We start from the raw sequence: 21,147 nt of genomic DNA, 5'->3' as shown, positions 1-21,147 counted from the left end.
TTGAATTTTTTTGTACATAAATATCTTCATTTCAATGTGTCCCTAGTGTAATTCATTAGTCAATTTCCCCTGCTTTGTCTGTAGATCCTCCATTCAAAAAATAGAATATTAAAAAAAAATAATAATTGGCCAAGTGAACTATAAAACCACAGGTATCTGGGATGACTCAAACCTCATTGCAACTGTATCCTTTAACTTGTTTAAAAAAATCTTTATTTTAACATGTTTAATGTTTTTATGTCAGTGCAATGAAATGTATATGCTTCATAACTGGCAATGTTTCAGATCTAAACTCACACATGCATTGTGAAAAATACAGTCTAACAATCATATTTCAAGTTGCTTCTAAAGCAGGATGTGCTCTTGCTTTTCTCTCTGTTTGAAACAATAAACAAGATTAAATTCAAATTTGTTATGCATAAATGCATTTTAAATATTTACTTTCCTGATCATTGTATTATTTTATTTCCTAACATTAGAAAATTTCAGTAACTTGGAGATTTGAATATGTAATTCTTTTTAGTACATTTAACACATTATATTATTTTAAGCCATAACAGTAAGATAAGCATAAACGTGCAAATATGCATAAAACCACATACAGCATCTAACTGTTACTCTGAAGTGTTTCTTTAAAAACATCTTCATAAATATTTTTTATTTACACTTTTCTGATGGCAGATTAGATTCAGCAAAGCATGTTGGCAACAAGCTCTGCTATCCCAAGCCTTTTAAGCAAGGACATGGCCAAACCTAGTCTCATTAAACTCACTTAAATGGTTCACTTCAACTCAACAATCAGGAGGCAACATCACCACTAGATGCAGAAGGGACCTAATAATCTTAATTGAGCCAGATTCCTCAGTCCTTTTGATACTGAAGTCAGAAGAGTTGACACTACCTTTAATAGAGCAAGTCTGGGTCCAGTATCTAACAGAGATTATTCACTGCATAGGGAGATTTTTCCAGCTGTTCTGAAATATTCTTAGTGACCAGTTTTACATAGAGATTATGAAATCCTGGATAAAAAACTCTTAAGTACCTTCAAAAGAAGAGGATACTTGCATATTCTTTGTATTGGCGTTACTAGATACCCCTCCAACGGCACATCTGTGTTCTTACGTCCTCCAAGGAGCATGCAATTCTAGAGTGCAAAAGTTCAACAAATGATTTAAAAACCCTGAGAAAATTACACTTTCTCAAATCATGAATTATGCAAGAATTCAAGAGAGGAGTCTGTTACTGGTTTTAATCTCCATTAGATACCAAGTTTCTATAACGTAAACAGTTGCCATTGAAAATTATCAGAAATAAAGATAAGTGCATACACACACAGCAAAAATGGCTAACCTGTGTATGGATTACATGCATCTGTGTTAACTATGTGATGACGGAGGTTTGCAAGAACAGACTTGATCTACATGCACAGACAGGTACATTGACTATCATCCGTGACAAAAAAACTGCAACGATATTATGCAGGCATAACGATGCAGGTACCCTTTCTTCATCCAATCTAAGTAACAGTTGCCTTTTATTTAAGTGCTGACAATAAAAGGCAATAAATAAAATGCTAAAAATATGCTTTTACACTTCAATAACAACAACAAAGAACTCAGAGTGATCAGTACATATGTTGTTTAAGATAGAAAGTAGTGTTAAAAATGGTTTGACCTTGGTTTCAACAAGGTCATCTGAATACAATAAAGGTCTTCTGCTTACATGCTTCTATATTTAAACATGATGTGCAATGAATAAAATATACTTAGTCATGGACTAAAGAATATGTGAGTTTAGACAAGATTTTCAACCATCAAAGCAAGTAATACATTAAATTAAATGTATTATAATATAATTAAATGGTGGAAGCATCCATGAAAAAGCAGCTGTGAGAGAGAAAATAAGGGCTATTTGAGATAACCAAGTATGCAAGGGACATCACAGCAAATATTTGGAATTGCTGGAATTAAAGTGTAAGTACATAAGGACCTACGGTAATGATGGAAATTATTTTATCAAGAGATGAGAAGAAATTGTGATGCAATGGCATAAGATAAACTAAGGCTTCATAGATCAAGATATCTAAACCAGGAACAATAAACAAAAGTATTTTAACACAGCCAGATAGTATCTTGACATGGGCCACAAATCTGGATGCAGACACGTTGTTGATGGAACAGAGGCTACAAAAGTGCCTGGCCACTCTGCTCAGTGCCAAATACACAAAGCACATGCCCCATACACAGTGCTGCTGTGGGGGTCTGTACTCTCACCTTTAAGTGTCTGCTCTGTGTTCCCGGTCAACAACTTTCTGTCCTATCCTAAAGGATCCTTTATCCTAAAAGTTCTCATTTAACCTGCCAATCAAAAGCTTTACTAAAAAATGACTGACTAACTTGATAATGGAAATATGGGCTATATGTTCATGTAATATTTGACTTTATACTTAAAGGCTCAAAAGTCTGCTTTCACCTGCCAGCTATTTATAGATAACCACATCTCTAATGATCTCGACTGTTCTGTCTGGCTAGAAGGCTTCAATTTTGCTTTCAAATTGAAGAGTAAACCTGGAGAACCTCCTGTTCTCTAAGTTAGACTGCTGCCACTTATTCTACAGACACATCCCAAATCTATGAGGAACACAAAGCTGATATGGAAGCCCTATACCTGCTCCTGGGAATACATGACACCAACATATCATGAACTGCCACAGCTGCACACTTGGGTTTCTTTATCAGAAAAAAAGCTCTGTGAAATCTATCTCCAGAATATTTTGCTTTTTGTCTCTGTAGTCACCATTCACTCCTTCCTCTTAAGTCCAGCCAGACTGCTCCCAAAGCTCCCAAAATAAGAACCATGTATGTGCCCATCCTCAAATCTGTGTCAACTGCTGAGAAAAGATCAACTTTGAAGCTGTTTTTCACTATGAAAGGAACACTGCTGAACAAGAGACAGTAAAAAAAAAAAAAAAAAAAAGCAGATGGAGCTTTATGTCACCCAGTACAACCCCACAATGAGGAAATTCCCACACTGCTATTAATTTGGCTGTAAGTTAATGGAGTTTCATATCCCCCAATTTGGCTACGTTTTACTAAAGTATCCTTCCAAAATTTAGTAAGATGCACTAAGACAATTTCACCAAGAACTCTGTCAACAGCAGTAGTGAAAGCCTACTGCATGGTAAAAATTAATAAATAAATAAAACGTGACATTTTCAACCACATTTGTGATGTTTTGCTGATAGTGACATTTGCTTAAGTTCACTCTTAGTCCCAAAATGCAATAATCAGACCTGATCACTCTGAATTTCAGTATCGTATCTGAGGGCACCTTCTCAAGTGTGTAAGTTCCAACACAGAAGGCCGTGCATTTCAAAGCTGACCTTGTTATCAAAGGATGCAATGAAGGAAAACACAAAAATCATTCCATACTAAAATCTTCTTTTAACAAATCATGTCAACTATTAGGAAACTCAGTATTTGCACGGAATTTTTTTTTTTTTTTTGCTGTAGAAAAACAATGAGGACTGTCATACTCAATATTTTAAAACTCCTCCTTAATTGTCTTGCAAAGTGAAGACTAATTGTGTAGCTGTTTTCTTTGACCTCAGCTTAAGCCAGTGTCTAAGATCAGGATGGCTACTCTACAATCCATAACAAAACATTTTTCTGTTTGGCACAGCTTTCACTACAGTACCAGTATATGTACCATGTCTTCAGAAGCTCTGCCTAAACTTTCAGCTTCCTTTCTCTAATTTCTTTCCCTACCACTCCTAACATATCTTATTCTATTCTTTTTTTCTTCCTACAGACACAGCTGGATTTACACCCTTATTTCTTGTCCAGCAAGATCTAGGCATAGTGCCTAATGCTGTGATAATGCAGGGGTCCAAAGGCAGCAGTGAAAATTCGATGTACATAACCCTTCCTCTGAAAACATCGCCCCCAGCTGAAACGCCCACTGCCCACTACAAGCAGGTGTGCTCATTATTGTTGCATGGTGGAGACAACAGTGCTAACCATTCACTGCCCAGTCAAAAAATACCAAGCTAGAACACCAATTCAAAGTTTATTTACCAAAAGAAATGTCCGTACTGTTCTTATTTTGTTAAGGTCAAGCAGAACTTTCTGTGCCTTCTCGTGGTTACTGCAGTATTCATCATAGATACGAAATTTCTCTTTCTGCAGAAACAAAGAAATAGATTGTTCTTCAGTTGCCATTTGGACTTTTTTTTAATTAAAAAAAAAAAAAAAAAAAAAAAAAACAACAAAAAACATGGAAAGCACAGTTTTGAAAGCTGAACAGTTAATATAGTCTTCATTTTGGAAGGCCAGCTATTCCTCCTACATTTATTATTTGAGCTCCAGCCTTTCTTCTACTTTCTATTTCTGTTTTTAATTAGAATTATGAAGTTGAACAGTTTGGAAGCATCACTTGAAAATTTTCTGAAAAATTTCAGAGGTTGGGCTATCACCAAAACATGGGATGAAAAAAATAAAAAGGGAAGAAAACAATTAGTATCTTATTTGCTGACTCATCAGCACTCCTGCGGGCCACCATCAGACACCAGTGGCCCAGTACAGGGTCCCTTCCTCTCCCACAGCCCCACATGCCAGCAGCACCCTAGCTACCACTCAGCTCTCAGGTGGCTTCCAGCAGGCCTCAGCAAGTGCAAGACCTTTGTCATTCCTTTTGCTATTCAGAAGGAGTCATAGGAAATGTTAAAGTTTCTGACAGCCAAAACATTTAAGGCTATGCTTAGTTTTAAGAAAATACTTTTGACTCGCTGGCTGCAAGGGTCCTAAAGATGGGTTTATGTGAAGCCTTGGACAGCAGATACAAACTTATACGTTTGTTTGAAGGAAAATGCTATCACCAACAGGTTTAGTTTTTGTTGCATTTAAAATAAAAGAAGTCAGTATTTTGTGAAAAAGTATCCCAATTCATAGCTACAAAAGACATTACAGGCTACTTTGTTGAATATAAAAATGAGTAAATAGCAAAAGCTTGCCAATCTTACATGTTCTTTCTTTATTCTCACCCACCCCCCTTTTTTTTGGGCAATGGCAGTAACCAACAGATGACCTCAAAGTACTCTACATTATGCAATCAAGTCATATTTTGTCCTCATGACTATGTACAGTCATCATCATGACAGTAATTAATAAAGACAATCATAAAAGGAAAAAAAAAAAAGTGAAAGTGAAATAAGGCTGTAAGAGAAGATATCATACATAATGAAGAAAGCAAGTTCCAACTTCATGCTGCGCACTCGGTTCTGGCTGCAAGCACTCCTCCACGAGGGACAGGAAGTTTTTGTGAACTGCAAGAATATCTTCAATATTTGAAAACAACATCTGCAAAAGAATAAAACAGATAAATAAAACAACAGAAACAAAATAAAACACATATGCAATTAGCAGACTAACCTTAACTGTCTCTTCTGTAACATTTTTATCCACTTTGGCTGTAGCACATTGGATCATTCGGTGAAGGAAAGCCTGCATGAAACAAGACAAATAGGGGAACAGTTAATTCAGGAATACTTGAATAGCTTTTGGCATTTTATGCTTATAACTTGTTTCCCAAAACAACTTGTTTCTTATGCTCTGGATGCAGAGTCACATTAGAATATTATTCTGCGTCTAAAATAAGTACTTTATTTATAAAGTATTTAGGGGCTCTGTTATCCTAACATGATATAAAAGCTTATCTGCACAGAGTACAGAAAGAGTTAAACAATGAAATCTTGAAGCTGAGAAACTGAATGTTCTCTCAAATACAGCTTCCACCCTGCACTCATATTACAATCAAGCAAGAGCAAAATGAGTCACTTTCAAAATATAGTCCTAGCACTTTACAAATTTACTACAAGAAAAGCCAAAATGAACCCCTAATTTCTAAATTAAAATTAGTCTGGAGATACTATTATGAAGTGCAACTTTTACCATAGCAACCACAAGTAAGATTTCTGATGTATTAATAATCAAATCTATTGTAAAGTAAATTGGTTTAAACAACACAGTCAGCTGCACCTGGTTTTGGTTAATGACAGTGTTCACTCTCCCCTTCTCAGGAAAATCACCCTTGGGGATCAAATAAGAAGTAAGTAATATCACTAATGAAATTTAAAAAAAAGAGTAAGTTCTGTTATGTTTCACATTCAAGAACTGGAAACGAGAAAAGATGTACAGTAAGTCATTCCCAAAAGAAACAAATCACATTCAAGGTCCAAAGGCTATCAATAATTTTTATGAATTCATTCCATTGCAAAGACTTAGACACATTCTGAAAATATCCGCATACTGCAGACTAAAATCTTACACTGATAATCCTTCATACAGGCACACATATTCTTCAGTCATTAAAAACTGGCACCTCGAGAGCACAAATGTCATGTCTTTCACAACTGTTTAGCTCCAAGTCACTGTGCATTGTACACTGTACACGAACTCATCTAAATTCTGGCGTGGTGCAAATTCCATAAAAGAGGCAATAAATAACCCCTGTGTGGAAGGATAGCCATCACAGCATGCCTTTTTTTTCTCTCTTCTGGGACTTAAATATTTTCATTCCCAAGCAGGGATACTTTCTCTGCTGAAGAGGACTATGTAACTGGGAACTTTTTTATTACTGACGAAACAAATCTAGTTATCCAAGACATAAACAGAATTAAGTTTGGATTATTGCCAGTATATTGCATGTTTCATATCACTTTCTACAATGATGTAGACCTTCAGCTTTATTAAATCCGTCTTTTTCCTGACTACTTGTGCTTTCTTTCTAATGTTTTATTGATATCAAAATAGTCCATTAATTCATTTGTTAACTGTTGGTGGACAACAGCCCTTTATATCCTTCCTTGCTATGAATATCCACAGGGGTTATGGCAAATTTGTTGCATGTATTGCCTGTACAGTGCATAAACATTCCCACATATAGTGAAAGCCTGTTAAGCTCTTTGACTTGAAATTCATTTCTGAAAGCTCTCACTAAACACAGTTTTAAATATACTTCCACATTGAAAGGGGAAAAAAAAAATAAAAAAATAAAAAAAATAAAACACAAGAACTACCTCTAAAAATCATGTCTACTTTTACTATCTGTAATCTCTCTCTGCTTGCATTATTTCCCCATAGACCAAACATACTGCTCATCAGCATTTATGTTATCCCAGAAGATGTTCATTTCCCGTAACCCTGAAGGTAGGTGAGTATTCAGCTGGCTGAAGAAGGTGAAACACAAAACGAGCTGGGAGCTGGGGCATTAGTTATTCTTGAGCGATTCAAGATACTAGCTGAGAGTCATGAGGTCAACAAGAGTATACATCAACTGCAATAAACAGATTCCTCACTCATCCAAGCAGAACTGTCTCAGACCTCTCCTCTGCAGAGGTTATCAGAAACTGCATCCAGGAAAATCCAAGCTCTCGCAGAACCCAGCCACAGGTCACTAAGGCAGGCAGGGGCTAGGGTGACTTTAGCCCTTTCCAACCACTTGGCAGAAGTTGACATGTTATGTTGCTGTCCTCATATGGCAGGGGTAGTGTAGCCACGACGCTAGTTTTTCCTAAAGATTTGCCAGCTCTTGTTCCCATCAATGCATATTTGCTTCTTGAAAAAGTTTTAACACTATGTCCCACAAAGCACTGAGTCTCTCTAAGCACTTACATGAAAGTACTAGGAAACCATACATATCTCAAAGCTATATGAATTATTGCACCTTTCCCAGAAGAGTGGTGAGATAGAATTCAGGGTACATCAAGTAGGAAACCTCCATCCATCCATCCATCCATCCATCCATCCATCCATCCATCCATCCATCCATCCATCCATCAGTCATCACCCGTAATGCAAAGCCTTGGAACCTCTGGCTTTGCCCCATTGATGCCAAATGCCCCCTTGATGCCAAATGCCCTTACCAACCCCCTGCCTGTAATGCAGAGACACCACTGCCACTAAACCCTCTGCTCCGTGATTCTGCTAGGGAGCACAGACACCTCTCATCAGGTGGGAGGATGGAGAAGTAATTGCTTTTGTTACAGTATAAAATAACCTTAAGCCCACTGTGTCCGTAGAAGGTAGTCAGTCCACTGTGACTATGGAAATGGGCCTCTGAACCTGCATGATCACACAGTGGGTCTGAGAGAGAGACGACTATTCAAAAGACTCCAGCACTATTTGAACATCAAGTGAGGACAGCCAGGAACAGTTCTTCGAGATCAGTAAACAAATAAAAAGCAGGCCATTTGCAGACACAGCTTAAAGGAGGAACCCGGCATAGAAATAACAGACATGAAAAGAAAAATATACAGTGATGCCCAGAAACTACTAAGGAGTTGACAGCTGCCAAACTAACTGAAAAGAAATAAAATTATAGATGCTTTTGAAGATACCCTACATAACACATTAGCAACCACTAAAAAAAGCATGGGTAAAAAAATAAAGCAGAGTAAAATGGAGATCTCACCCAATTTATGACTCACTAAAGAATCAAGCACATAAGAAAAAAAGTCAGAAACTCCTGTGAGATAGTATTAACGTTCTGCCACAACTCAGGACGCTACTGCTCAACGTCCAGACTCATTACTGAGCACCATGAAGGAGCAAAGCATTACAAATCGGGAGGACACAGCTGAATAGCTCCTGGACTGACCCAACAACTGTAGCAACTGGAATACATGATCCCTATGCTTATAAAATAAAATCATCTCAAACAATGCAGTTCCATTTATCATGCACACGTCAGTAAATCATGACTCATCTTTGTTTCCTGGAGAATGCTGCGCAGCTCGCTGAGCTCACTTCAACACTCGTCAACATTAGTGTAGGTCTCAGCCCAACACCAAGCAGAGAGAATAACATATTAGAGCACATAAAGACTGAAAACTCAAATTCAAAGGAATAGAAAAGAATTTCTTTGTTGTACCAAACAACCACTGATGTGTTTTTGCCTGTCTGTTGATCTGCTGCCATTTTGTGAAGAAGCGTGTCGCATACAGACCGCACAATGAGTTCCTGTTACAGGGATTTCACTTCTAGTCCTATCAAAATAAGAGTAGGGTGGTTGTTTTTTGTTTCTTTGTTTGTTTTTGTTTTTTTCCCGTCCATAGCTGCTCTGTGTGTTGTTGAAGAAAAAAAAAAAAAAAAGAAAAAGAAAAAAGCACCACCGCTACAGCTTGCACAAGAAGCTGCCAACAGCACAAATGACTTCCCTGACATCTGGAATGGAATCGGGGAAGACAAAAAAGTCTGTTTGCAGAAGATTCCCAGGGCATGAAGAGGTTTTGCCTTCCTGACAGATAAGAAATTAAGTCCTGAAATTATGTCAGAGCACCTGGATCACAAAATATAAAACTATTTTTCTAAGAGCAATCATTCTTCTTTTGTCAGGCTAAGAAGAAATATTCTTTTTCACTTGGAGGAAGAATTAAAGTAAAAGTCACTTTTCTCTCAAACTGTTTTTAATATTGTTATAATTCTTAAATTTATATTATCACAGCAAAAATATACAAATATTTTCAGTAAGGTCATTTCCTGTATATTTTTACTTTAGGAAAACCAGCCCAATTGAAGCACCCAAGCTACCACATTGAAGCCTGCTGAATAAAGCTAGCAAGATGTTTTGTACGCTGAAGCTGAATAAAACTTTATTTTTCATACTGTCAAAGAAGAAACCCTAAAAGAAAGACACAACAAGGAAACTGTTCATATATTACAATTTATCCATGTCTGTGATAATTGGCTTCCCATCATAAATTCAGAAACACAAGGCTGAAATACTCGTGTTTTCTCTTTACGTGCTTAATGTATCTATAAGCATGCTGGATGGTGGGCAGTATTTTGCTCTTTTTGTAATATTCAGAGTGATCCTGGGCAGAACACTGTCACCCATACTTGGGAAGAGAAATGCACATGATTATAGCTGGCTAGCCTATTTTCATATCATGCTTCATTCAGTTCACAAACATCGAGGTGGTATTTTCCCCATCAGTTCGAGTTAATTAACATGTGACAGATTCCTGGTCCCAGAAGAACGCCATGCTGGTTTTGTTGAAGCACTTTTGCTTGATTTTGCCACAAAAATAAATAAGTTAATTAATTAATTAATTAAAAACAAGCAAAAAAAAATCAGTAGAGAAGACTCCAGCAGCAATAGCAGCTGTGGCAAGCGCCATGTGCATTTCCCCTCCTCTTCCCGTTAACCTGTGCCAGAAACAGTGGCAACAGCTCATCAGGCTGGCTGCTGCTGCCAAACAAAAGACTCTTCTTCTCTCTCCAGTAATTCACCAGCTGAGGCACCACCTGTTTCTCCCAACTTGCCTGCAGGACTGGATGAATCACAAGCAGTGCAGGGAACATCAGCCAAGGTCAGATAAACTGTTTCTCCCTCCTGTACCTACAGCTACTTTCAAAGCTGGCTTCAGATCCTACAAAGACAGAGAAATAGATGGACCACATCTGCAATACTTCCCACTCTAGTGCTAATTGCCTTTCCACAGCTGACCAAACTATTCCCTTCCCCATTCATACAACCAAAAGGGGCATCAATCTGCCTGAAAGAGCAACCCTGGCTCATTTCCTTAAGTAAACATGAATTCTTAGAAATATTTACATACACACACACGCAAATGTGATTGCATTGAAGAAACACAGATCTTCCTAACTAGGTCATACAGGATGAATATGCTACCACATGATGAATATGCTACCACATTTTGAGGTAATCTTTTTCTTTCATGTATAATATTTGGCTTTCTGCTAAAGTTGCTCTCTGTTATAGCAGAAAACTTCCTCCAAGAGCAAGAAAAGCTTTCCTCACTTTGTCCTGTATCTTGATCACCTTTTCTGCATTTCCCTTGTCACTGACATTTTTCAGCTTCTTTTTGCTGCCTATCTTCTTCATCCTTTCACACCCACTGAGACTCCTAACTCAGTTTCCTCCCTTGACAAGGAAATGCCCCCTCAACTGATCTTCCTCACCTTTAAAATCTAAGCTACGACCGTGCTTTCAATTTTGATCTCCTCCTTCCCTTCAGCTCTAGAGCAGATGAAAACACAAGATTTACAGTCTAAGTCCAGTTCTCCTCAGCCAACCCGGACATCAGATATCTCCACCCTCTTCCTTGTACTGAATCTCAGCAAGATTTAGTGCATCATTTTCCTGGACCAAATCAGAAGATATTTGCTCCCTTTTCTTCCCAGATGTCAAGAATCCTGTCTGATATCTAATAGCTTCATCTTTGGAAAGTGGTCTTCTGAGGACTAGCTATGGTCACGCTGTTCAGTACAAGTTTGTCTGATGTATAACGATGGAGTTACTCACATGTTTGCAGTTCAGAACATGCCTACGGGAATTGCCAGATCAGAGGCTGGACATCAGGCTGGCTCACACATGCTGCTACGAACTGAAGCCACATGTAAAAAGCTGCTAGAAGATCATCTGATTTTTTTCTTGATTAAAGCACAGCTTAACTAGAACTTTAGAGAAAGGCTATACACTGGCAGACACGATGAATGCCCAATCTGCAAGCTGAGCATAAGGCAGAGTCTAATATTTTTGGCAAATGTCGTATACAATGTGGGTATTTGGTAACTGGGCCTTTATCCCAGTAAAAATGCAAATAGGTTAGATTCCAGTCTTAGCATCACTGAGTTTTTGGGAGGGCAAACAGACTGTTGGTATTTCAACAGATAAATAAACAAGAGGAGTCCATATGGATAAAGACTTCACTGGGTCCATATGGATAGAGACTTCACAGTTTGGCTCTGTCATTCAAATGGACCTTTCTCAAGCAGTGATAAGACATCATTTAAAAAGGAAAAAAAAAAAAAAAGAGAGAGAGAGAGAGAGAAGGAAAAAAGAGAAAGTTTCCAGCATGTTTGAGAAGCATAAGATTAATCTTTATTGTATTTTGCAGATTTCCTGATGCAGAAAAAGGTATTCTAGATTGAAAAAGGTTCACATGTGAGGAATTCCCTTTGACATACAATATATTGTCCTGTTGGTGGATTTTACAAAGGGACTAACATACTGCTAATCATGCAACTGATCTTGTGATACCCAAGTGGGAATGGAAAAGAAATGACGTCTACAAACAAAGTTTACCTCTCATAAAAGTTAGCAGTTTCCTGAATTTACAGAACACTCAGTTCTTATTGGTAAATCTCCATGAATTCAGCTGTGTTCATTACCAGCAAATCAAAACAAAAAACTAGGAAACCCCAGAGAATTGTAGGTCTCAAAGTAACAGTATGTTCCTATTAAATTGCAATCATAATTAGAAAAGAATCTAAATTTTAAACCTTTATACTTCACAGATTTGTATTTTACTCCTTTTATGCAGTCGTGTCTGTTCATTATAATCAACTAACTGTTCATTTAACTTCTACTCCCAAATGATGATTCTTTTAAACTTTTTTTTTTTTTTTGTAGGTGAACACCAGTTAGGAAGAGGTCAACAATTCCAAAAATATTTTGGAGACAGCTTCTAAATTCTAGACAATGAATTATATTTCTTTTAGCTTAAAGCAACTCACTATGTGCAGAAAGTGTAAAATGGTCAAGATGAGAAATCCATGTCACAAATGATCCATTTGGAGCTATAAGATTTTCTGATTCTATTTGAGGTATAATCGTTAGAAATCATAAAATAATACAAGACATAAAAGCCATTTTTGCTAATCTTCTCCCTTCTTTATCTTTCCAAAGTTCATAAAGATGTTTGAAAACAAGTTTGAGCCTTTTCTGACACATAAATGACCTCCAGAATCAACAACCATAATCTTTATCAAAAATCATGACAAAGAAACCAGAAATAGCTTTCAGAATTAAAATTTAAAGCTTAGTTCTGAATGCCTTTGAATGAGGGGGAAGAAGAGATTCAGCACCAACAAAAAGCAACTATTAAGTCCTTAATAATTAAGACAAGCAGATAAAAAAGCAACATTTTAACCTAAAAACTGAGAAAACTTGAAACTAACGAGAGGCAATCATAATGAAAGCCCACCAAACCCTTATTACATGTTCAGTTTTCAACACATAACACACTTTTTCTAATACTGGATTGCTGAGTCCTTAATTGTGAATTTGTTTAATGTGGTCAGATGCTAATTAGGAATTAGAGTGTGTAGAAGTTCTACAACTTTTATTACCAACATTGCATAAATAAAGCATTCTTCTCAAACTATTCATTGTCAGGTCTGGCTACAAGTCCCTATTTGCAGACTTAGGTCAAGAAAAATGTGATGCAAGGAAGAGTGTGAAACAGCTGTTTTCCACAACAATTTCAATTCTTCGTAAAGCCTACAGGGAAGTCTCAGTACAGTATTTATAAAAAGCACCTTCCTGACTACAGAACAAAGAGCAGGTAAATCCAATTTAAACTCTTTTTCTAACCAGAGGAAATCAGAACACTTCCTTGCATAATGAAACCCATTTTATACGCGGGATACAAACCCCTAATTCCTATCATTTGTCATTCACATATGTGTGTTAGCATGGTCAAATGGTACAAAATTAACAGAATCGTTAATGCCTTATTTCATGCAACCATCATTTGTAGCACTTCCAAGTCAACAGGCAACAGTCTTATTTTCAAAAAAACTCCACAATAATGGTATCTACTCTGGTCTCTCCTAAAAACATACCAAACTCAGAAATGGCATAATCAAAGACTGTACGACCTATGATGAGGCTGGTAATTAAATGCATTGTGAAACTACTTTTGTCTTTAAGGCAAGAAGAAAACAAAAAGAAAGAAGCAATAAGAAAACAGAATTCATTTAAATTATCTTTTGCACAGAGAATTAAGACACTTTTGGCTTCTGAACAGATTTCATTCATTAGCTTAGCAACATACACAGTAGTGCATAATACAAACTGTAAGTCACATAAAATCCATGAAAGCAGAGCAAATAATCCCAAACCAAAAGCAAGGCTTTACTATTGTCAACAAAAGCTAGGGAAAACAAAATAAAACAAAAAAGAATAATGGAGCTCCCAAGAAATACAACAAAAAATTAAAGTCATTTCACACTTAGTTATCCCAAACACACCTCTGGTCACTAACGATAATTTATGTGTCTAATAATGTTGCTATCTAAGAATACTAACATTAGCATTCCCTGATTCATTTGAAATTATTTCACTAGAGAAGTTCAAGTATCGACTTCATTCGTGTGTTTTTTCATGATTCTGTAAATCATGAAAAAAAGCCTTACAACTACAGGTACAATAAACAAATGTATCACAACTCCAAGAAAATACTAACGTGCAAACTCTCCACTGACTTTAGATGCATAGCATTAACTATATATCACTTGAATTACAATTTAGAAGTAATATATCAGAAAAGCCAGAGCAGCCAGAATAGTCATTGAAGTGGGCTTCAATGATAGCCCCTATGAGCAAAGTGGCTGAAGCATCTCTGTGAATGTGATCCTCAATTTGAAATCCAAGATTATATACCCCACACTTTGGATCAGAATGATTCTGAGAGCAGATTATCTTAGCAGCAGTCTTCCTTCTATGCAAATAGGTAAAGCAGTTATTTTCTGATGGAAATGTTCAAGGGCATATTTAAACTCATGCAGATAAAGAAAGCAGAAGCCCTGTACACCCACTCTGGTAAAATTAAAGGATTTTGCACTTTTAAACCATTTTTTTAACTTGCTTTTGTAAGAAGGAGAACTTCTTAAAATTTCAATGTAAAACTGGATATTCTTCAGAAGAGAATTCAAACAGGCAGCAGGATCTCTTTGTAAATAGGTCAGAAAGCAGTTTCAGCTGCAATGTATCCTGCAGTAAATTTCCTGACAGGCTACTTTTGAAGATACTATTGTGACAGTGGTGGGTGTTTGAAAAAAAAAAACACAGAAACACACATGCCTACTAATACATTAAAAACAAATAGAGAGAGAATTGTACTTATTTTTGCTGTACCATCGCACGGTAGAAAATGTCATCGTTAGACAAATATGGTATATTGTATACACCATATTTATACCATATACCTATTGTATACATTTTAAAAAACTTCAAATCTTTAATATTTGTTTAAATTCAAAGCTCTTGCTCTATCTCATAGTTTTAACACTTTAAAATTTTAAATAAAATGGAGTACTGTCATATGAATGTCCCTCCACCCCAAATGAGGAAATGCCTCATCTGCAAAAGCCAAGCTACATTAACTGCTTCTGCTGCTTATGCAGCACTTGCACCTTTACCATTTTTGTGAGATGCTGGAAATGAAACCAAGTGAAAGGATTTTCATCGACAGTGGAATCTTCTTGCCTACTGGTACACAATCTCTTCCCAGGGCAGCAAACAACACTGAACTCACAATAGCTGGTAAACAAGGCTGACCAGAGCAATTATTTCCAGCAAGGCTGACCAAAGCAATTATTTCCTTATGGTAATTACTTAAGGCATGAAGGTCTGAAAAAAATGGCTTAAAAGGCTGAAACACAGTACTTTTTTCTGTAAGAAGCTGGCAAACTCTACTTCTCCTCTTTGAATATTTTGCCTCAATTTCACCCTCTTTTTCTCGGTCATGAGTAGACACAGATTGAACAAAGTAAACCAAACAACTGGCCTACTCTGAAATATGTAAACTGGCTGAAGCAGTAAACTGAGTTCTTTTAATTTTTGTATACTGGCACAGATCCAGCTCTCAGATTTGCAGGGACAGATCCCCAGCACTTCTGAATCGGGGTCCCACTGGAATCAATGACATTCAGTGAAAGTACAGGACTTTGATCCACTGGATATGACGGCACAGTTAAAAGACGAAATTCAAACTAGTATTGATGCTCCATCAAATATATCCTGGTGGCAAGAAACGGACTTACAATTCACCTTGAAAAACCTGAAGTACTTTAATTAAAGTACTTTTACTGAAGAAAAAAAAAAAAGGTATTTAATAAACACAGCAGTGGTACATATACACTTACATGATTTGTGACTTTAAACATTTCTGAACAAATATTTTCAAGTGTTTAAAGAAACTAATTCTTGTATCAACCAAGGAAAAAAAAAAAAAAAACAACACAATTATACCTATGGGTATAATAATGGGTATAACCTGGCTTAAAAAACTTATTTTTGACTTCATACCAGGACTTAAAGAATAAGACCAGTAAATGAGGAAACTACTGGCTTCTGAAGATTAGATGTTAATGTTAGATGTTTTAACTCCATTCCAACAAGAATACAACCATAACAAAATTTAAATTACTTTCATCTTACACACAGCTTCACACAAACACATGATTGTTACATGCCCCTATTGCCTGTAATGAACTGGCTTTGCCAATTTCCATTTGCTTGCATGGTTATGGGGTAATTTCCATGGAAATGCAATCATTAATATTTTTCTGGCTTATATTTGATTCACGAATTGCTCCAAGTGTGCAAATGCCGAGAATATTTCATCTTTTATTACTTTATTGACTTGACAACTATCTGAAAGAATAATGATAAAAAATGCTTAGCTCTGACTTTTTTTCTTTATGCTTCTATCTAAACATCTGCTGAACATTAACTATATCACAGGATATTTACATGCTAATCTCAGTTTACATCCATTAAAAAGGTTTCATTTCTTGAAGGTTACAATGATCACCAAAGACAATTTTACAACAATAAAAGGAGAATCAGTAAAAGGATCATCTCAAACAGAGCTGCAGGAATAAAGCCATCCCATTTGAATCTGTCCACATTAGCTTGATTGCCCCAAAGCCAAATAAACTAATAATTTCACAAAATATGATCCTGGATTCTACATGCATGCATAACCCCCTCCCCACTCAGAGACTTCCTTCTCTCACTGTTCCTTTCTTTTCCCCTTTCCCTATTCAAGTACAGACTCTTAGACTCTTTTTTTTTTTTTTTTGTAGGTCTTATGTAGGTCTCCAGCCTGTCTTCAGTTTTGACGAGTTCCCAGTGTAATTGCACAATTTCATTGAACCGTCTGTGAAGCATGTGTTCTTCGGGAGCACAAAGAATGCATGACTTTTCTTTTCCCCTTTCATTAATTTTTCATAAAGGAACAGAAGACAGAAACCTGACTGCAGTACAACTTTAGTTGTTTTAATGCAACTGTTTGTTCAAATACTGGGATCTTAAGACGAGAGAGCTTTTTATTACTTTTTCCTGAAATAAAGCCTCATTTTTTTTAGGCGATAATCCAAAGACTTACAACCATCTTCTGCTTGAAGCCGGGAAGATTTGGGGATTTTTTTAGCTATTAAGTCTGCAAAAAAGTAGTAGAAGAAAAACTGCCACTCCCAATCAGTCCACGGGGACAGTAAGAGTGCTACTTCTCTTGAAAAAGGCGTCAGCTTCACAGCATCACACAAACCACCCTCTTCACCCAGCTACCTGCAGTGTTAAGGCAGAGCATGCTGGTGGCAAGTGCCATCTGGTAACGCTCAGCCGGAGCTTGACAGCGCTACATACTGTTCGTACCGGGACACGCTGCAGCTTACCAAGACACCCACATCGATTACACAAACAAACTGGAGCCTCCCAGAGTCTTTCCACACAAGGTTACCCAAGGATATGGAATGCTAGTTGGGGATTTCTTTTTTTTTTTCTTTCATTCATCAGTTTGCTGGGAGGAAGGTACTTTTAAAGCCTGTTTTCTAAAGAAAAAAAGTGGTCTAAAATATTCAAAACTTCAGACATCAGACTTCTAGGAACACCACAAAGGAACAATGGTGCTAGTGGGATGAGGAAATCAAGAAACCATAAATAAATATGAAGTATTGTTTTCCAGCATCTTCAATACTTTTGAATCCTGCATTCCTTCCTCTGGGGGGGAGGAAATGACGCCACTTTAAGTTTCCCTCACATCCATAACAGACCACTATAGTTTGCTTTCCCTGGGTCTGAAGGCATTGAAACTCCAGCCAGTGAACCATGTGCAGGCCTGTGTGCTGAGCAAAAAAAGCCACTGAGACCACAGGGACATTTCTAGACTTTTGCAAAGTGCCATTTTACTGATTTTTCCATTTTAAGGAGCAGGATAGGGCTATCTCAGAGGACTGATCTACTGGCAGAGACAGCTTTGAAAATACAGGCAAAGTAGCTTTAGGAGAAATACCAGGGCTAGGGAACAGCTTTGGGAGGAGAGCTGACATCAAGAGCAAACCTGAACACCTTCAGGTCTATACATCTCTTAAGAAAGCTCTTCATCTTCCATCTTCCCTTAGGCTCTGCCTGGAGGAAGGACCAGCAGCTGGCAGGCAAGTGAGGCAGCGAGGCCAGGGCCGGATGTTCTCCATGAATCCAGGCTTGCGGCGTTCCCAATTTACCAAAAGTGAAGACAAAAAGAAAACTTCTGGAAAGACAGGTTCACTTTAATTTAGGAAGCACAAGCACAGAGGAAGAATTAATACTTCACACACAAGTGAAGCAGGCACTACCCTAACAAACTGAAACTCCACCAGAAGGAAGCAAAAATAAAAGTAGATTGCTTGGTTTTCAGGCTTAATCTTCTTTTCATCAAACGGACCATTAAAAAGTTACTAATTGCTAGACTGATTTTTCCACTGGCATTTGAAAGAAAGTGGGATAAGTACAGAGGAAAAGATGCCAAATCCACAGTTAGAAAATTTCCATGTTGTTGTTGTTGTTGTTTTTTGGTGTGTGTGTGTGTTTTGTTGTGTTTTTGTTTTTTTGTTTTTTGCAAGTGTTGGAGTTTCATTTTAAAATATTTTTCTGGCCTCTTCTGCTGTGAAGACTGCAGTGCAATGATTTACAGAATGGATGCTATCTCTATAGACAAAAAGAAAAAACATCACTCCCAAGAGATTTGACCTTCACCTTCTATCCTAAAATAGTATTGCCAATTACATAGCAACAGCAGCCCACATCCTTAAAATATTTTTAACTGAATTATGGCACTACGTGCTAGTCTAGACTTCTCAAGCTTGCTAGAGACTTAAACTAGAAAAATACACCTCCAACACAAACAATTATACTAGTCACAAAAAATTCCAGTGAGTAAATGGTCATTCAGTGGTATTTACTGTTGCATTTGTTGTTCTTGTTAAAAAATAGAGATCAAAAATGCACAAACCATCTTATCGTTACATCAACTTGAGCAGTAAACTACAAGCTTCCAGGAAGTTTATCATCCTGTTTGCTGACTATAATCTGGTTGTTGTGTTTTGATATCACGTTCCTGTTCCTTCTACTCATGTCCTCCAAACAGGGCAAGCCCTGGAGTTTCGCAGCCTGTACACCAAAACTTACCCAGCCCATAAACCTTCTTACACCAATGATGCTGCAAAGTGCTGTAGGGCAGAAACAGCTTCAGATCTTCCCTCAAATCTGAGGGAAAGAGCATGTTTAGCTAGAGAAAGGTAACAAAAAAAGCACCTGTGTGAAAAGTATCCTGAAAATACTGGATACTTACTAATGAAATACAGTGCAAATATGTAGATAACAGGATGCTCATCTGTTCATTTGTCACTTAAAGAAAAAAACACTGTAGGTCCCGTAAATAAAAAGATTTAAATTTCATAATTAGGCCTCTATTTGATGGATGTTTTGTTGCATTTTTGTACTATTTTAAAACTATTTTAATGGAATTCCCTTTGTATTAACACAGTACTTCTCCAGAATTACCATCAACAAATCATCTGCACCAAAAAAAAAAAATCGCAAATCCAGAATACAGACTCAGCCCTAAAATTGCCACTATCATTTCAACTTACTCTGCCACAAGATAACTTTTAATGACCAACATGGGATGCTGGTCACTACACAGCTGGTACTGTTGAATGGTTTTCTGCAAATTCTGTGCCAAGTCTGGAATAATGGTACTAACTCTACTACACAAGAGCTAAAAAGAAAAACTAAATCCTTATCAGTGATTCTGTAAGTCCTCTGTCAATGATGAACTCAAAAGCAACAACTTTCAATATACAAGAGTAATCACAAAAAAAAACAGAGCTCCATTTTTAATAAGATAAATCAGCTAAACAACATGAATTCACAAACTAGCATGACAGAAAAGGTGATTTCATATTAGGGAACATTTCCTTGTTTCTTCTGTATTCTATGCCACTATCTACAAAGCACAATAAGTGCACATCACATTTTACTCTGTCTAAAGAAACTTGGCATCCAGAACTAAGAAGACTGAATAGAAATCAAATTCCAAGGGAGTTTGGTAACACGGCAAATATCTTCCAGCTCTCCTACCAAACCCTGAATGAACAGGCATACCAGTCAGATATAGTAGAAAAAGGCAGAGAAACAACATTGATTATAATAGAAAACACTCTGAAAGATGCTTCCTTTTGGTATTAAGGATGATCTGGCAAGGTTTAGTGCATAGAGCTGTCATACAGCAGGGTGGAAATTTCCAGATGCAGCAAGCTGCAGGGAGTTCACAGACACAGAGCTCCTGCTGGAAGCACCACAAGGCCCGTCTCACTTTCCAAAGGGATGGGTGACATCCAGATATTGTTTTTTCAACTATCCTTTTAGACGGCAACCACACTTCTTTTTCGTTGTCATCCAAAGAAACAGACCAGAGGAAAAGAGCATAATTTCCTGCCTATTTTGAAAAATCAGAGTTCACCTAAGGAACAAAGGAGGGTGGAGGCCCCACCACTACCAAATCCTTCTGAATCAGGGTAAGTGCTCGGAAACAGGCAACACTCACAGCGTGCTCACTTACAGCAACCAGATCACTGTCCAATAAACAAGCTTAACAGACAAATTATAAAGAAAAAAGATGTCTCCATGTGCAGAAAAGGTGGACCAAGATGAAGCCAAAGCCCCGGTGAAAACAGAGCTGTTCTTGGCTGAGCTGCACCCAAGCAGCTCAATACCTCAGCACACCTTGCAAGGCAAATGCAGAGAAGATTTAGTGGCCAAATTGAAATCAGCGGCTAGATCTGAGTAAGAAGTCAAGTGAAGGTACATGCCTGCCTGTCACACAGCTGGAGGCTGAGGTACCAGTGACTAGCACTGCTTTACAAAAGTATCTACCTACGCAATGATTTATGTTCCAGAAAACAGGACTAAGCCATTCTGTAAATACCCCACAACACTCTGTATTTTTATTTTCTCTTTCAAAGCAGGACATTGATCTGAAAAGACTTTGTAACATGCCCCCATTCGTCAAAT

General features: G+C 37.3%; 1 protein-coding gene across 2 annotated transcripts in view; it reads right to left on the bottom strand.

Moving 5' to 3' along the window:
* PREX2 (phosphatidylinositol-3,4,5-trisphosphate dependent Rac exchange factor 2) overlaps positions 1–21,147 on the bottom strand; it is a 179,542-nt gene that overhangs the window by 126,244 nt on the left and 32,151 nt on the right. For both annotated transcript variants that reach the window (XM_068672027.1, XM_068672028.1), the window contains 4 exons: positions 5,430–5,501; positions 5,235–5,357; positions 4,077–4,181; positions 1,043–1,144 (listed from right to left, as the gene is read on the bottom strand). In XM_068672027.1, the coding sequence (XP_068528128.1) occupies positions 1,043–1,144; positions 4,077–4,181; positions 5,235–5,357; positions 5,430–5,501 (402 nt within the window). The remainder of the gene's footprint in view (positions 1–1,042; positions 1,145–4,076; positions 4,182–5,234; positions 5,358–5,429; positions 5,502–21,147) is intronic.

Source organism: Anas acuta, chromosome 2 (genome assembly GCF_963932015.1).
Source record: "Anas acuta chromosome 2, bAnaAcu1.1, whole genome shotgun sequence".
NCBI classification, from domain to species: domain Eukaryota; kingdom Metazoa; phylum Chordata; class Aves; order Anseriformes; family Anatidae; genus Anas; species Anas acuta.
This window is presented reverse-complemented; position numbering and strand designations above follow the sequence as displayed.